Source organism: Opisthocomus hoazin, chromosome 15 (assembly GCF_030867145.1).
Source record: "Opisthocomus hoazin isolate bOpiHoa1 chromosome 15, bOpiHoa1.hap1, whole genome shotgun sequence".
Classification (NCBI taxonomy): Eukaryota; Metazoa; Chordata; class Aves; order Opisthocomiformes; family Opisthocomidae; genus Opisthocomus; species Opisthocomus hoazin.
In genome coordinates, this window is record NC_134428.1 from 18168805 (window position 1) to 18186602 (window position 17798).

The 17798-nt window shown below is 39.6% G+C and overlaps 1 protein-coding gene across 1 annotated transcript in view; it reads left to right on the forward strand.

Annotated features, from left to right (window-relative positions):
• Positions 1-603: 603 nt before the first annotated feature.
• The window catches only part of TRRAP (transformation/transcription domain associated protein), a 101282-nt gene continuing 84087 nt past the window's right edge, over positions 604-17798 (forward strand). The window contains exons 1-16 of the mRNA XM_075436054.1: positions 604-685; positions 927-1015; positions 1670-1818; positions 2160-2209; positions 5845-5955; positions 6543-6647; positions 7333-7416; positions 8131-8187; positions 8796-8921; positions 9253-9330; positions 9567-9655; positions 10553-10649; positions 11004-11142; positions 14102-14180; positions 15221-15455; positions 17408-17735. Of these exons, the coding sequence (XP_075292169.1) occupies positions 1719-1818; positions 2160-2209; positions 5845-5955; positions 6543-6647; positions 7333-7416; positions 8131-8187; positions 8796-8921; positions 9253-9330; positions 9567-9655; positions 10553-10649; positions 11004-11142; positions 14102-14180; positions 15221-15455; positions 17408-17735 (1678 nt within the window). The 5' untranslated portion in view covers positions 604-685; positions 927-1015; positions 1670-1718. The remainder of the gene's footprint in view (positions 686-926; positions 1016-1669; positions 1819-2159; positions 2210-5844; positions 5956-6542; positions 6648-7332; positions 7417-8130; positions 8188-8795; positions 8922-9252; positions 9331-9566; positions 9656-10552; positions 10650-11003; positions 11143-14101; positions 14181-15220; positions 15456-17407; positions 17736-17798) is intronic.

Here is a 17798-nt window from a genome sequence, read left to right on the forward strand (position 1 = left end):
GGGTTCGTCAGGGCGCGCGGGGGCCGAGCACGCCTCAGCCACCGGCAGCTCGGCTGCGGCTGCCCGGCCCTTCGGCAGGAGCCTGTAACGCCAGGCGCGCAATAGGGGCTTCTGCGGAGAGCCGGGGGAGCGGAGCGGCTCTCACAAACGCACTGCAGGCTCTGCTGTTTTGTTTCTTTTTTTTTTTTTTTCCAAGTACTTTTCCGCAGCCCTTTCTTACTCCCGGCGGGATTTTTTTTGGCACCGATCAGCACCCCTCTACCGGCTTTGCTCCTGGTTCCCCGCCGCCGCCGGGCCGCGTCTGCCCCGGGTATCCCCTTGCCCGCTGTCCGCGGCGTCGCGCCCGGCGGCCGCTGCGTTAGCGGAGAGCCCGGGGCTGAGGGAAGGGACGGGGTCGGCCTCGCCTCCGGCAGCGCGGCCCAGCGGCGGTGGGAGCCGGCAGGGCAGGGGGTGGCCGGGCGCTGCGGGTGCCACCGCGCCGGGGCGTGCTGAGGGGGCCGCGCAGCGCCATGAGCCCCAGCGCCCGCCTCCGCCGGGGGAGATGCGCGGGAGGCGGGGAGCGGGAGGAGGCGGCCGGAACTGGGCTCGGGCGCTTCCGCTGCGCCCATACGCTGCTGCCGGCCTCCGGCAGCAACAAAGGAGGGAGCTGGGGGGCCGGGGCCGGCCGAGCCCAGCGAGCCGCGGGGTGAGGGGCGGCGGTGGCAGCGCTTCGGTGGGGCCCAGGCGCGGGGTGAAGCGAAGCGGCGGGAGGCGAGGCCCGGCGCGGCGCGGGCTGTGGGGCGGGACCGGAGCGCGGCGGGGAGGAGGAGGAGGAAGGGGCCGGAGCTCCGCCAGCACGGCGGTCGGAGGCCTTGGGCGGGAACCGGGAGGTCTGAGGGACAGGGGGAAGCGTTGTTGCGGCTGTTCACAGGTGCCCGTGTTCGCAGGGCGGGCGCCTCAACGAGGATGGAGTCGGCGTGATGGCGCCCTGGCAGCGGGGAGCAACCCGGCGGCGGCCAGCCCTGCGGCGGGGAAGGTGAGGAGAGGCGGGGCCCTGCGGGCAGCGCCCGGTCCCGGGGCAGCCGCGGGGGGGCCCGGGTGCGGGTGTTTGCGGGCCCCCCCCAACTGCTGGTGGCAGCCGGCGCCGTGAGGGGAGGCTCGGCTGAGGCGGGCTCTGTGGGAGCGCTGACAGGGGTCGCCGAGGTGAGGGGAGAGGCCGCCGGTCTTTCGAGCCGAATATGATCCCGGGTTTCTTTACGAGCGAGAAGGGCAGCTCGGGGCAGCGTGTGGCTCCCCTGGGTGAGTCCTGCCGGGGCGCGGCCGGGGCAGGTGTGAGTGTGGGGCGAAGAGAAGGCAACAGGCGTGTGGCGCCGGGAGCGTCCCTGAGCCTGCCGCTGCTGCTGGGGGAGGAAACCAAACCGGACCAAACCCGCGAATGCTCACGCTGTGGTGTGAAGAGCCCAGTGACCACTTGTGTCGAAAAGTGTGTTCTGTGGTGCTGAGTGCTTGCTGTACGTGAACGTGGTTCTGTACGTGCTGGGCGTTACATTCGTCAGCCTGACTAAATGGGGCAGTTGTGGCTTCTGGAAAAGATGCTCTTCAGTATGTCAAAAGAATGGGTATAGGTGATATGATAGCTGCTCTTAGCTGGTCGTATAAACTGACAAATACTTCTTAATTGTTTCTGTAGGTGTTGGTCTTGAGTTTTTGTACTGAAAGCTGGTCTTTCCTCCTCCAAGATGGCATTTGTTTCAGCACAAGGGCCTACGGTGGTGGACCAAACCACTTTGATGAAAAAATACCTTCAGTTTGTGGCTGCTCTTACAGATGTCAATACACGTACGATACTTTACTATTGCAAGTTATCGTTCTTCAGTAGTTTGTTTCACAAACAGTATTGTTTAAATATTTGATAAATATGTGTTAAACTCATTTTGAATTTTCTTCTGAGTTCTGACTGTTGAAGAAGCAAAGTGATGAGTAGCACTTGCATGAGCCAAAGTGAGCGAGCTGTGTGCGCGTGCGGTTGTGTGATGGGTGTTTGTGAAAATTGCGTGCCTTCATTGGGCAGTGATAGCTGAACTGATAAGATCTGATTGCTTCTTTGGTCAATGAACCTGGTGTTTTCTTTCATGATGTAGTTTTACATTTAATTTTTTTGCTTGAATTTCAATTTTCAGCTGATGAAACCAAATTGAAAATGATGCAAGAAGTCAGTGAGAATTTTGAGGTAAATAATAAAGAAAACCCTCAGGCAACAAAACCCCACTAAAAAACCCCAGCCTTTTGAAATGGCAGTCTTTCTTGTGCTTAATGTATGTTGGTTTGATTTCCGATGTTATGTAGTTAAAATGTTAGTATTTTGTGATTTATGATTTATATTGTTATAAGTAATTGATTTTAGGTTTGCATTTAGGAATTAGCCGGGTTATTGAAGAATTACAACATTTGGGCTTAGAGAGCGCTTTTGTTCTCTAATCTTTATTCAGTAAGCATTTAAATAAAGGTCAAGTAATAGATTTTTCTTCCATTTTGTTGAATGGTATGAAATCTTGGTATTTAAAGCTGTCTTTTATTTAGTTAAAATGTGTATTGTGCCCTCATGAAGCAGGGCCCCCTCTGATTCCACTAAGTAGTTCCATAGTATAGAAGTGAGGGAGGAGTTGTCAAATGCAGTATCTGACATCAGGACTGGAGGTGGCTGCAGTGACATCTTTTGTGTAGTGATGGATCATCAAGTTTAGATGAGCAGCAGAAAAAAGATGAGGCGTAAGTTAGACCAACCCTGCGTTAGCAGAAATTATACTTTAGTTGAATACTTAGTTAATACGTGTCTGCTCTGAAATTATAGAGAACTTGTTGTTTTGTAGGGTAAGTTCAAGATCTTAGAATCGCTGTAATTCTCTCTGTATCTAGTTTTTCAGTAATGTTTCGATTAAAAAAAAAAAAAAGGAAAAAAGTGCTACTGTTGTCATATGTTCTGTCCTTCCCTGCTTTATCTGAAGTGATCTTACTTAGTCCACAATACGGAAACCTGAATACGCATTCTAGTCCTGTTCGATGTCTTTGGGCATTTTTAAGTAAGCTTTATGCAAAATTACATCCAACAGGTGCTAGATATTGAAAGCTGTGCCAATTTTAGTTGTTTCTGAGTTATTGCTGGAATTTCCTGTCCAGTGAATTTTTTTTGTTTAGATCTTGTTAACATAGTGGAATAATAAATTTAGAGCTGGTGTAACTGTATTAATAGAAGTTAAAAGGCTTAATCCTCCCTTAGTGTGTATGAGCGAACAAGTAGTTGCCTGTGACAGTTCTGCCTCTATATGCACATGGGGTGAGCAGAGCTTCCCATTACCCTAACTGGATATCTAAATATATCCTAGTGGAGTTTTGTATCTGTTCAAGCTGACGTGCCATTTCTGAAACAATTTGTTACCTGACTAAAGGAAGAGTTTTAACAGCTTAGTCTAGGGAGCTGTTTAGAATCTGAAGGCTTAATTGATTCACTTTGCTTTTGTCTTCAGCAGGGAAGAATTTGTTCAATATTTGTTTTCATAATATGCTGTTGGAACTCTCTTGGTTCTGTAGCCTGATCCTACGTGAAGAGATGATGAATTGGCTTATGCTGCAGTACAGTTTTCTTTGTTGGAAAATACTTGAGGGAAGCAAGAGGAACCACTAATATAGTTTAGTTTCCTTTTTTGCTTTGGAGATTGTGGACGGTATTGTTGCATGTAGTTATGCTAGATGGGTTTCTTTTCAGCTTGTGTTCTGTAGTCTCCTTCTTAGCTCTTCTTGATTGCCTGCTTCTGATAGCTATGAATTTCAGCAGATTTTATTTTTCACTTCAACTGAATTATTTTTTTTCTAGAAATTAGCTGTTTGTTGAAAGTTACAACGTTCACATTAAGTTGGCTGTATCATTGATCTGAATGCCTCTCTAGTTAGAGGTAAAACTGAATGTGGATTGAGGATTCTGGAGGACATCTTGAAGTGAGGTTTAAAACTGAGGTGCTTCACCATAACCTTTTCCACTTGACAGTGCCAGTTTTTGGGCTAGTTGTTAGGGCATTGCTCTGGGCTAGCAGAGGATATTGCTCTTCCAAACCAGTTTCTGGATGGAAACACTTATTTGTTGGAGGGGGAATTTCTTCCTGCTCCATTTCTTTATAGAGATCTGGATTCCAAATGAGAAGAGAGGAGTGTATTCATTGTCTTTCTAGTTTCTGTTCTGGAGGAGAAAACCTTCTGCAGTCAACCTCCATTGCTGCTTCTGATCTTTTTGCCAGCAGCATAATTCTGAACTTGGTTAGAGTAGTGGGGATTTTAGTTTCTTGTTTCTGCTCTTTGCTGTTTAACAAAGATACTGGGAAGGTGCTTTCAGAAATTGGAGCTGGGTTTGTGAATGTATACTTTTCCTTGAATGGATTTGTGAGCCACTTTCCGTGAATGACGTTTTAATAGGTAAAGCAAAAGCTGTGTACGCAAGCAAACCAAAATAAGGAATTCATCCACTACTTCCCATTGGCAGGCAGGTGTTCAGCCATCTGCAGGAAAGCAGGGCTCCATCATGCATGACGGTTACTTGGGAAGACAAACGCCATTGCTCCAGACGTCCCTCCCCTTTCCTTCTTCCTCCAGCTTTATGTGCTGAGCGTGACGACATATGGCATGGAATATCCCTTTGGTCAGCTGGGGTCAGCTGTCCCGGCTGTGTCCCCTCCCGACTTCTTGTGCACTCCCAGCCTCCTCGTGGTGGGGTGGGGTGAGGAGCAGAAAGGGCCTTGGCTCTGTCTAAGTGCTGCCCAGCAACAATGAAGACGTCCCTGTATTACCAACGCTGTTTTCAGCACGAATCCAAAACACAGCCCCATATGAGCGCTACTATGAGGAGAATTAACTCTGTCCCAGCCAAAGCCAGCACATGCATTTAAAATTTTTTTGTGCCCTTGTTAGGATACCTTTCTGCTTTCTTGAAAGCACTTGACAGAAAAAAACCTTTGTTTGGACAGTGCCTGGTGTAGTATGATTTATGGTTGCATGTTTTGAAATCTGACTGCGAAGTAGAGAATAGTAGTGGAAATCTATAAAAGGAGGTGGCTTTATATAACTTTTATGTTATGCAAGGAATAATGTGAATAGACCCATGAAATACCTATATAACTTTTTCAAAAGAAGGCTGCATTCTGTACTTTCACCAACAAACCAGTATGCTTCTGTATCACATATAGTTCAGAGAATTGCCTAACAGCTTGTACATAAACTACAGCTGAGTCTCCAAATAAACCTCACAGTGGCCAGGTTAGATTTTTTTACAAGGCAGATGCAGCAGTTGCAGATGGAGGAAGCTTGCTCACCTATTGTTTCTTCTGGCTTCACAACAAGTGGACAGTAGTGCAAGATCATTTTCACAGTGGAATGTGATGCTCAGTTTGGGTGATGTATGCGCGTACAGGTTTGAAGAAATAATTAAAATCTCAGTTTAAGTGGGTGAAAAATCTGGGGAATCCTCGAGCAATGAAATGTGAGTGTGCATGTCTTTCTTATTTGAGAACTTCTACAGTCTTGTGTTTTTTTTCCCATTTAAAATAGCTGTACGTTAAACCAATTTTACTTGTTAGGTGAGGTGAGTGTTAGAAAAAAAAATTGTTACAGTCTGGAATTGGAGGAAGGAGATTAATTTGTATTCACTTTTGATTCTATCACTAATAGTGCTCTGGAGTGTGTCAGCAGATGCGTAATTATTTGAATCTATTAAAAAGTCACTGAAAATGTTTAATAGTGGCTTTGAATGTAACTTGGTATCATCTGTGTAATGTCTATTGTATCTATCTTCCCCCCCCTTTTTTTTTTGTTCTTAATTAGAATGTGACATCATCCCCTCAATATTCTACATTCCTGGAACACATCATCCCTAGGTTTCTCACCTTTCTACAGGATGGAGAAGTTCAGTTCCTGCAGGAGAAGCCAGCACAGGTAAACTGTGTGGAGCATCTCTTACCTTTTTGCAAAGTCTGCAGCAGACTGTTCATTCAGTGAAGTGCCTTATTGACCTAACGAACTAATTTATGTATTGACTTTGTTCTGAAAAATAGATATATCATTTGGTGTGAAAATGAAAAAGCCTAAGTTCTAAATAAGTTACTTATAAACTCCGCAAATATGGGCTTCTACGAAAAATGAGGAAAAACTAGGTGCAGCAGAATTGTTCTCACTGGCATACATCAGATTGTTACAAGTTACTGACTTTACTGTGGAGACGAAAGGCACAAGTTGAATCTGTCATTAAATACTTAAAACAAGGTTCCCTAAAAAAAAGTCTGATAACTTGCATTTTTCACCTGTAAATTTGTTAAATTTGCCTTATTCAGATATGTGGGTATTAGGAAGCGTTAGGTGTTTGTATATGGGAGCATGTCTACACGTAGCAAAACGGCTTTTTTTTGTTTTAAGCATATGGAAGTATTAAGCTGAAAAGGTGTTGCAACTGATTGTTGTTTTCTGTGGGCTTTTGAAAAGTTCTATCATATCTGTGGTTTTTTTTTTTTTTTTTTTTCTTACAGCAACTCCGAAAGCTAGTGCTTGAAATAATTCACAGAATACCAACAAATGAACACCTTCGTCTTCATACCAAAAATATCCTGTCTGTGATGTTTAGATTTTTAGAGGTATATTTTTTTTCTTTTAAAACTTTCAAATTTTCAGGAAGATTTTAATCTTCTTTCTTAATTTCCAAATATTGCTGGGGGTAGGATTTTTAATAGCGGTGCTTCTGGAGCAACAGTGGAAGGGCATTCTGTTTAGGCTTCACCAGAGTGACATCTTACTGTCTACAGGTTTTCTGCGTGTTGTCTTCTGCCGTTTAGAAGCTTGGGTTTTACAAATGCAAAGAACTGTTCTCATGCTAGACTGGCTTTCATTCATGAACACTTTTCTGGGTTATATAAGTGTGGATAGCTTATTCTAGAGATTTTGTTTTGTTTCTTTCTTGGAATTGAAAACAGTGTCACTTGAAGCCCACAGAAAATAACCTCCTCTATGTGGAGGTGTCTCGGTGTGTGAATAGCCCCACTTGTGTCTTGCTGTCTGTGGGGCATTAGAAACAGGTCTGGCAGTACAGAGTGGTTGAAACTTTGGGTTTTTTGTTCCAGTAGGGGTGAACTTAATTTTAGCCATACTTTAAGGCTGCAAGGTAAGGTTACATGAAAGGAAAGGTATCTTGCTCATGCAAATTCATATTAATGGGGCACTTGTAGGTTGCTGAGAAGAGTGCAATTTTATAGGCTTTTGAAGTACTTACGGAGTAGTTAAGGGATGCAACAGTAGGCTCACTAAAGATTCTCTCTTTTTTAGACGGAGAATGAAGAAAATGTACTGATTTGCTTAAGAATAATTATTGAATTGCACAAACAGTTCCGACCAGCAATCACTCAAGAAGTAGGTCATAAATCTTGTTATATGCTATAGAACTTACTGCAATGCTTTTCAGAACTGCTATTTTGTTCAAGTGGGCTTGTTTGTTTTTTCCTGCTGTCCTTTTGTGTTGGCTGACTCATTGTGATAAGCATGTGATTTTTTATTTTACCTTAATTTTTAGAAGAGGATTGCATAATGCTAGCACCCCTTGAAGAAACAAACTGTTAAAATTTAGTTGTGTTTTCTTTAAGTATTTATGGGCAATATGATTAGACTAAAGAATAAAATTCCCACAGAAGGGAAGAGAATTGGTGTTTCTTTAGTTTGTGAAGGGAAAACCGTGGAAGAAGGAATATTATGATTGTCTTTTCCTGCACCCCCTTTCTCCTCTGCCGTGACTCATGAAGGTTTATTTGAAAGTTTTCAGTTTATTGTCTTTCTTTCTTTGATTTTTCTCCTAGGAAGACTTAGTTGGTTTATAGTAATTATTTCTAATAATACTGTACTGGAACTATGTTGAGATGATAACTAAATCGGATTCTTTCCAAGTGCAATTTGAATGAATATTGGCAGAACAGAAGGAAGTAGGAGAACGCTTTTAGATTCTTTTTAAATATAATGAAAAATATACTGTAGTGGTGACGAAGGATTTTATGTAATTGTACTGTTAATACAGAGATTCTAAAATTGTGTGGGTTTTTTTTCTTTATGGTAAACTGTATTCTTCTTTCCTAGATCCATCACTTTTTGGACTTTGTGAAACAGATTTATAAGGAACTTCCAAAAGTAGTGGTAAGCTTTTTATAGCAAGGACAATTTAAGAAATAGTCATAAAACTAGTTTTATTTCTTAATTTTGTCTCTAAAACATATTAACATAACTACTTTTGTATCTAGTGATACAGAGTAAATACAGTTTTAATAAAAATATTTAACAAAAATACATCGGAAAATGGAGAAATTGAATTGGACAACCTTCTGTTTTTAGCACCATGTTACTAGTATGAGAAAACTGAAGTAAACTTACATAATGAACCACTAGTCAGTTGACTGCGGTGGTGTCTATGTAGCCAAATGCTATTTTTTTGAGGGAAGGATGAGGTTATGTACTTTGCAGCACAGTGGATTCTTCCATGTGCTTGATCTCTGTGGAGGCCATTGCCTGCTCTTCCTCACTGCTAACACTCTCCCAACAGAATATCTGTTGGGATGTTTTTCTTTAGCAAAAGAACCACCTTGGTTGGGGATGCTTTTCTGCTTCTTGCTGTAGTGGGTGCTGCAGTGTAAACATCATATGCAGAGAAGGAAAAAACTAAATTATATGGAGGAGGTCTAATGAGATAAATGGCATTTTGACTACTACTAGCATTATTATATTTTTCTTCTGCTCTCTGCTTGTAGAATCGCTATTTTGAGAATCCTCAGGTGATTCCAGAGAACACTGTTCCTTCTCCTGAAATGGTTGGCATGATTACAACAATTGTGGTGAAAGTAAACCCTGAGCGAGACGATAGCGAAACGAGAACAGTGAGTATTCTAACTGCTCTTTAACTATGAGAATGTTCATATCGCAATACCCTCAATCGTAAGGGTAGGTAAAGGTAGTAGGATTTCTTTTTGCTTGTTTTTCTGATCAAGATTTATTTGTAGAAGCCGATTGAAACTTCTCAGATATTTGCTGTGCAGCTGTAATTAGAGTTTTTATTTAATATAATACCAAATGGTTTTGTGTTTTTTAACTGTTATTATCACTTAATATAGTGCTGTTAAAATGATCAGTTCCTTTAAAAAGATATTTCAAATACTTCTTTGAATTAATAATTAAACATATTTATAAAACATGTATTCTTTCTTTCAGCACTCTATAATTCCCAGAGGCTCTTTATCTCTAAAGGTCTTGGCTGAGCTACCTATTATTGTTGTTCTTATGTATCAGGTTAGTATACTCTAGTTAATGTTGCATGTAAATACTTTTTATTACTGAATGGCTTGTGTAACTTCTGCTGGCTAATGTGTTAGTAAAAATGAAGGTAATGTATTTTTGATATTAAAATATGGTCTAAAAATAAGCTGCTGAAATTCCTTCATTTTTTTCTGATTAGCTCTCAAATAAGTTGACTGCAAGTGTAACTAGTAAATTTCTCTAATAATACTTTATTTTTTTTTTTTAAGCTCTACAAACTGAACATTCATAATGTGGTAGCTGAATTTGTGCCCTTGATTATGAACACTATTATAATACAGGTTTCTGCTCAAGCAAGGTAAGAGCATTTTGACAGTATTTTGATGACATTTGGGATAAACTACTTAAACTTGCCATTCAGGATCGCCCAAGATATTTTTGTCTTGCATTCTGTGCAAGATTTTTTGCATCTCGTTTTACTGCTTTTAATCTCAGAAGTAACAATGATTATTTGACTTAAAATTGTCAAAGTTTTGTAGGTGAAGTAATTGGCAAATCCAAGTATTTCCATTATATGTCACTGATAAATCCATAGTTGTACAGTAGGTCCCAATTTATTATTTGATAATGCATTTTTTTAAGAGTTTGACAGAAATCCGTACTACCACAGAAACTGTGCTAGCTAGGACACTTGCTGCTGTTTGGTCTTTACCGTACCACCAGTGATACATTTTGTCTGCTGAGGTACAGCTTAGGCAAATTCTTGTGATGTTGCAGGTACAGGTGCTGCTTTTCCTGCTTCAGAGAGATGTTGCTGAGGAGCAGCAAGTGGTACTGAGCAGGGCAGCAGGAGTAACATCTCTATCTTTCCTTGTTTGCCTGGATGATCTGAATAAGTGGTTGAAGCTTGAGAGAGACAGACAAGTCTGTGGTAGGGAATATTGCTTGGAGGAAAAAAATTGCCCCAGTGAGGGGAATGGAGCCAAATGTTTGATGCTGATGTATGGGCTTGGCTCTCTGGAGAAAGTTGACAACTGTATGGCTGCCTTGGGCCTGTGCATTTCTGCTTAGAATGTAGGATGCTGGGAATTTGAATGGCAGAGAGCTTGTTGAAAATGGGCTCTTCCATGATTTTATTCCCTTATGAAGCAAGAACCTTACTACAAGATGATGTAATTTGAAACACGTGAATTTTCTGAACTAAAGTATTAAAGAGGAAGAACAAAATCGTGACCACTATTCAATTTAATTTCAGGCAACATAAGCTTTATAACAAGGAATTGTATGCTGATTTTATCGCTGCTCAGATTAAAACGTTGTCTTTTTTGGCTTACATCATAAGAATTTACCAGGTAGGTTGCATTTTTGTTGCTTTGTTGCAACTGATCTCTATTTACTTTATAGCAGGCAAGTGACCAGCGTGACTGCGGTGCATCAGGGGTTGGAGAGAGCATTTGTGTAGCAAATCTAAAGATAGGGGTGTACTTTGTTGTCCTTTCACAAGTATTCTCATGTAAATGCAAAGTAAAAATGTGCTGTTACCCGTGCCCCAGGCATTTATGGAATGGCTATTGTATTTTATTTTTACAAGTAGACTTCTTAAAGAGAAACAAGTGAATTTTAATTTAATGTTATTTCGCAAATGTAAAGCAAAGCTTTAAAATAGAATGTCATAATAATTGTATTCATGTTATTTTTTGCTGTAGGAATTAGTGGCTAAATATTCTCAGCAAATGGTAAAAGGAATGTTGCAGTTGCTCTCCAACTGTCCAGCTGAAACGGCACACCTCCGGAAGGAGCTTCTGATTGCTGCTAAGCACATCTTGACAACAGACTTGAGGAGCCGTATGTAGTACTTTTTTAAAAAAGTATCTATAAACTGGAAAGATTTCAACTATTTCTGTGTGTTTAAAAGGCATATTGCTTACTGTTTGTTTTGGACTATTACATAATAATTATTTTGGGGGTGGATCAGATTTTTGTTTTGCCTTTTTTCTTTTTCCTTGGAAAAAATAAAATCATCTTAATAAGATGATGTACTGAACAAGTGGCTTTTCCAGATTTCCAAATATCTATTGTTGTAAGTAATGATCGTTTGATGATAAACATTTGTGTTGGTTTGTATGGAAGTAGTTCTGTCAAAACATGATACCACGTGTTTGATTCGGCTCATAGTATTTGTCTCTAGCAGAAGAAAGCTATTTTTGGTCTGCCTGAATTAACCAGGTTTGGTGGATACATTCTACTTTGGCAGGATTGCAAAATTGGCTGTGAGTGTACATTGTAAAATACTAACTTCTGTCTTTTCATCTCTGCTGTCTGCTTCCCTTTCTTTTCCTTCTCCTAACAACCATTATGGGGCAGTGTGATGTCTTACAGGTATTGTTAGCTCGCCAAGAAAAATAGCAGGTTTCCTAGTTATGGAGTTTAGTATTGTGGTCACGTGGAAAGCTGTTTCTGGCTATTTTCCTAAAGAAATTAGCTTAATTGTTCTACATTTCTCAGCCTCTCCTTAATAACTTCTGAATTTGACCAATTTTGGCAAAATTCAACAGAGGAGTGAGGTCTTGAAGGTAAGATGTGCATCCTTTGTGAACTTTAGTGTTTGGATAGTGGAGAAGACCGGAGCTAGTGTCTCCATTGGAGGAATAAACAGCAGTGTGAGCTTAGCAATTCATTGCCCTTGGTCGCTTGGCTGGTATTTTATCATACAGGTTGCTAACGCATCCCTCCAGCGCGGCTGTTGGCAGCCTGGCAGCCCTAAAGTGTATGTAGAGGAGGAAATCCTGAGCAGTGTTAGGGAGAAGAGGGAACATGGTATTGCAGGAGTAATACGGAGTTGTGAGGAAGAGGAGTGGGATAAAAAGTATGTGGAGATCTGTAGAAGGTAAGGCTTCAGTCATTCTCCTGGTGCAGTTCAACTTATTTGGAAAAATGAGTGTTGAGGGAAGTGTTTCATGTCTGTGGGACTTGCCGTTGGTACTGTTGTTCTCAGTGAAATAATCTTTCAAACTAAGTCTTCTGTGTTGATTGAGAGTTGACGAATAATGCCAGATTGTGGTGCTTTTTGTCTGCGTGGAACTTCATTTCTGATTCCTAAAAGAGAGAGTGGAGGTGAAACTGTACTTGCTCTCTCCACTGTTATCACTGTAAAGAGTGCCTCTGTCTAAGAATGTTTTATGTCAGCAAAATGTATGCGCGTGAAGAATGCACATGGCTTAGAAGACAAGAGTTCAAATCAAATTTAGAAACTTACCTGTTTTCATCCTTATTAAGCCATGTGTTTTGAGAATTTTAACTGAGATGTCCATTTCAAAAATCTAGAGTAGTTTGTATGGTGTTTCTGGAATTGTAATGACTAAACATTATGAACATTCCTTAACTTCCACATAAAATATTCTTATGTTACGAAGTTTAACAGTGAGAGAGTTCAATCAGTGGTCTGGTGTAAACAATTTATTATTGGTTGCTTTGCTTTAATTTCTCTTACTAGTTCACATTAAGAGTGATAGCACAACACAGGAATGTTAATGTTAGAAGTGTTCAATACACAAAAACTCACTATTGTTTTTCAGTTTGCATTTCCTTTGCTTTTTTTCATTGTGTGTTTGCTAACACTACTGTATCTAAGACTAACTCCTTTTTTCGGAGTGGTTTGATCCAAGGCAGTTACTTTCCAACCATCTTTTTGACTCAGCTTTTTTCTCCACAGTATTATTTGTTGGCTGTGACTGAATTTATTCTCACGTCATGACTTATGTGGTGGTTGTCTTGTAAAATAATGGATTGTTTTTGCATCTAAAATCTTTATTCCCGTTCTTTCTTTACGTTTTCCACTGTAAGTCTTCAAGATTTCTACCCCCCTCAAAAAACAATGCCAGTGCTCTCATTTTCTCTTCCTCTGTATTTTTGCAGAATGTGATGTTCTCTTAAAGCAAAGACAGCTAGCTACCATGTTGTGACTTTCGTTTAAGTGGACCTCACTGATTCATTTGTGCGTTTCAGATTTCATTCAGAAAATGCTGGATTTTTGTCTTTAATATTGTTTGGAAATCTGTGGAGAATGAAGGTTGCTGGGTGCTCCACTTTCTCTTTATTTGACTTTTTGTTTATTAGTAAGTTTTGGCTTGTTGCAGTATTTAGAGGTGGGAGCAGTTAATCCTTACTGCTATTTGTGTCATCTGACTTTAGGGTGGAGTGACCTAATGAATTCCATAAACTTGTTGATTTCTATATTTAAAAAGAAAAGGCTGCTTTGGTCTTGCTTTGTCACTTGATTTTGTTACTGAAATCTTCCTTTTGTTCCCTGGACCCCAGGTTGTGTGTATTCCTTGTTATATTTTGGGATAGAGCTTGTATGATAAGATGCCAGGCAAAATAGAATTGTGTTGTACTGTGCTACCCAAACTCGTCCTTCCCAGTAGCTCATTAGTTACATTTATAAAGTTCTGCAAAGTTAAAAATAACATAAGCATTTTTTCTCTTTTCAGCTGTGACTATTTTTGTTGTATCAGTGCTGTATTTTTGACTGTGTACCGTAATGTTACTCAAGGGGCAAGTGTTAGTGGAGTTCATAATCATAAGAGGTTAAATGAACTTTTCCTTGTAAATGACACTGCCTTGTATAAGCTTCAGGAAAGAATTTCATAATAAAATCACTTTCTGACTTTGGTTTAAATACCAAAGTTAAATGGTTTAATGCTTAACTGCTGTATTCTGATTATTTCCTTTGCCAATCATTATGTATAGCTTTTTCTTTTTTTCTCTCCCCCCCCCCCTTTTTTTTTAAAAAAAAAACTTACAGAATTTATTCCATGTATGGACAAGCTATTTGATGAATCTATACTAATTGGCTCTGGATACACTGCCCGAGAGACACTGAGGTATGACAAAGTTTGGAATAGCTATATGAGTGCCTGCCAGGGCTGGTTTCTTTCAAGATTTATTAATGCTTACAACAATGTCTGTATAGGGTCGTAAATCTTTGCTTTAAATAACTAATTTTATTAGATTCTGATAATGAAAGGGCTTCTGCTGCTGTAAAGAGTGGTGGTTGTTTAACACATTGATGGCACAGCATGGTAGTGTGAGTGTAGGGCAAAATGACCTAAATGGGTGACGAAAAGTTGTTTCACTTTTTGAATTGCAGAGCACAACCAAAACAGTGGTCACAGCGAAATTGGCTCAATACTTTCCCAATATTTCACAAAACAGCCTAAATCTTGTGTCCAGTGTAAAATCTGAATGAGACTTAAACTGTTTTGTCAATAAGTACCATAACACTTGCTCATTCACAGCTTAAAAAAAAAATGAATGAGGAGAATTCTTTCTGTGGCTTCAATAGTCTACGAGTTTTTAGGTGCTTTTGCTGACCAAATTAAAATATGTGAACTAGGAGAATTATTTCCTCTTGTCGAAATATGAAGTATACCTTACTGACAACTTGTATTAGATTTAGAAGTACTCACTCTACTAGATGCTTAAACCTGGTATTTGAAAATAAATGACTTATAAAATGTATCAGTTTTCATAACTACTTTTGAAATCATGAATCATCAATGATTACTTGTGAAAGAGCTTACCAACACTGCTTAAAATGTGGCTTAAAATATGCTAATTTGCTCTTAACCGTATGTAGATGAATGTGTGTGCTGGGGATGTTCAGCAGTGGGTGAGAAAAGATCAGAGAGGTAATATTAGTGTTAATGAGACAGATTAATGCATCTTTGGTGAGACTATACAGGTTATAATTCTCTTGTGTAATGGAAAAAGCCTTGTGAACTTTGGATTTGCATATAAAAAAAGAAAATTTTAATTTAGAATCTTGGAAATGGCTCTCGGCAGTAGTTATTGGTTAAGTCCAATTAACAACAATTATAATTGTCCTCAATGTATTTTCTTCATTTCTTGTTTTTACTGATAGACCACTTGCATATAGTACATTGGCAGACCTGGTACATCATGTCCGTCAGCATTTACCACTCAATGATCTCTCCCTTGCTGTCCAGTTATTTGCCAAGAACATTGATGATGAGTCATTGCCTAGCAGTATCCAGACAATGTCTTGCAAGCTTCTACTAAATTTGGTAGACTGTATCCGGTCTAAAAGTGAACAGGAGAATGGAAATGGTAGAGATATTCTTATGAGAATGCTGGAGGTATTGATTTGTTTAAAACATTTGATAATAAGTTGAATATCCTATTTTATATTATGTTGCTGATCACATCTTGCTTTCTCCTTTCTTCGGAAATGAGAATATGTAGAAACAATCTGCATGCTGTATTTCATTTTAATACTTCAGAGAAGGGCTTTTTAAAACGTCATGTAGCTGGGATAATATCTCAAGTATAGTGGAGATTCTTTGTCAACTCAGCTTATTCATTCAGTGACTTGTTTCAAAGCAGGAAGCTGAGCGTCTGTGATGCTGGTGGTAGCTTAACAGTTGCAGTTACTTTTAAAATTTTTTTTATTCAGTTTTGGTTGTAATCTCCTTTTTTCCCCCACTTAAAGGTATGTAAGGATGGCATCTTTTTTAATGCCTTCTAGTTATGCTTGTGTGGGTTTTCTTGTTTGTTTGTTTTTTAAATCTTGATAGCGGATTATCTTGCAGGTCCTTGGCATAGCCCAATACAATCTGTAAAATGTGAACTATAAATACCTACCCTTTCAAGACCTGCAGATTTTTTTTAAGGATCTTCTTTATATGGAGGATTTTTTGGGGGCATTTTTTTTTGTTTTGTTACTTTTAAAAATCAGGGATGCGCCCTAAAAGCTGTCATCCATGGTGTAGTACAAGTGAAACACTACCTGCGTGTTGTAGCCAAGTTGTTAATGGATAAAGATTGCCTAGTGTTTCTCCTGCCACAACATGAAGATGCACTCAGTTGTGGAGTAAAACACTTCTAGGGTAAATACTGGTTTAATAGTCTTATTTTGGGGTGTGAGAGCATATCTTGAAATCTAAATCAAACTTGTGTTGACACTTTAAGATAACTCAGGAAGCCGTATGGTTGCTTATTTTGGAAAGGGAGATCTAGGAATTCTGAATGTAGTGCATCCCCTCCATCTTTGACTCTTCTCTGTTGTGGACAGACTGTCATGGTTCTGAATGCACCAGGGAAGAGATCTAGTCATTGTAGTCATCTCCAGATTAGTTGGTATTACACCTGAACTTTTTTTTTCCCTTAAGGTATCAGTAGTTTAGGGAATGGCTTCATCCTAAATGTAAAATACAAGCGACAGTACAAGTGAAAAATCTTGATGTTATGCATTGTAACGGGTCCTTTATTCCCGATTTCTCAAACTGAAGTAGCTTTGTAGTACCTTTTGTCTTCCAAATAAACTACTTTTTTTTCTACTTTAAAAAAAATCTGTAATGTGACACAATTGGTTGGTTATTTGTTTATCAGATTAAAATTTGTAGTAATATGTGAATTCAGAGAAGATGCTTCTAGGAAAGAAGATAGTGTACAGAGCTGTAGTAGTAGTGGGGAAATATCTGAGCAACCCGAGTAGATACAGACTTTAAAATCTGGGAGGTGCAGAAAATTTTAAACTGAAACCTTGTGCAACATACCGCTTATTTAGTGTCAGCCAAGAGGCAGAAATGTTGGGGACCACTGTTCTGCAGGATTAATTATTGCATTCTAAATCTGATATGCTGCATAAAACTTAAATGTATAATGTATATATCTTTTAATACGTCTGACATAAATTACATATACATCTGAAAAATTCTAGCTTTTTATACTTAGTACTAAACATTTATAGAGTGAAATATTAAGTCATATTTAAAAATGAAATAGCTTTTAATTTTAAGTAGAATTGTAGAGAGATAATTTTTTAGTTGGTGGCTTTACTAGTTTTCAGGAAATATTTTTACTTCTGGAACTTCTTAAAAGTAAGCAAACTACTATATTGACACACTTAGTGTTTGCTGTCGTTTTAATGACTTCAGAAATACTTATTTCTAAATTTTATTGATCTAAGTATGCTGACTTGAAGGGTTATTATTACATTTAGAATGATTTTTGAAGAAGAAACTTACTTTCTTTTTTCTTCCCCCCCTCTCCCCTGTTCTTCCATTTGCCTTTCCTCTTTGTGCTTTAGGTTTTTGTTCTGAAATTTCACACGATAGCACGATACCAGCTTTCTGTAATTTTTAAAAAATGCAAGCCACAGTCTGAACTTGGGGCTGCTGAAGCCGCATTACCTGGAGTACCGACAGCAGCAAATGCAGCTCCTGTTCCTGTTCCATCTCCCGCCCCAGCCGCTCCAGTGGCCCCTGCACCAGTACCTGTATTTGAAAAACAAGGGGAGAAAGAAAAAGAAGATAAACAGACATTTCAGGTCACAGATTGCCGAAGCTTAGTAAAAACTTTGGTTTGTGGTGTCAAGACAATCACGTGGGGCATAACATCATGCAAAGCTCCTGGTGGTAAAACTGCACAATATTTAATTACATTTATCTTTTGTAATTCTAAAATTAAAACTTTCTAGC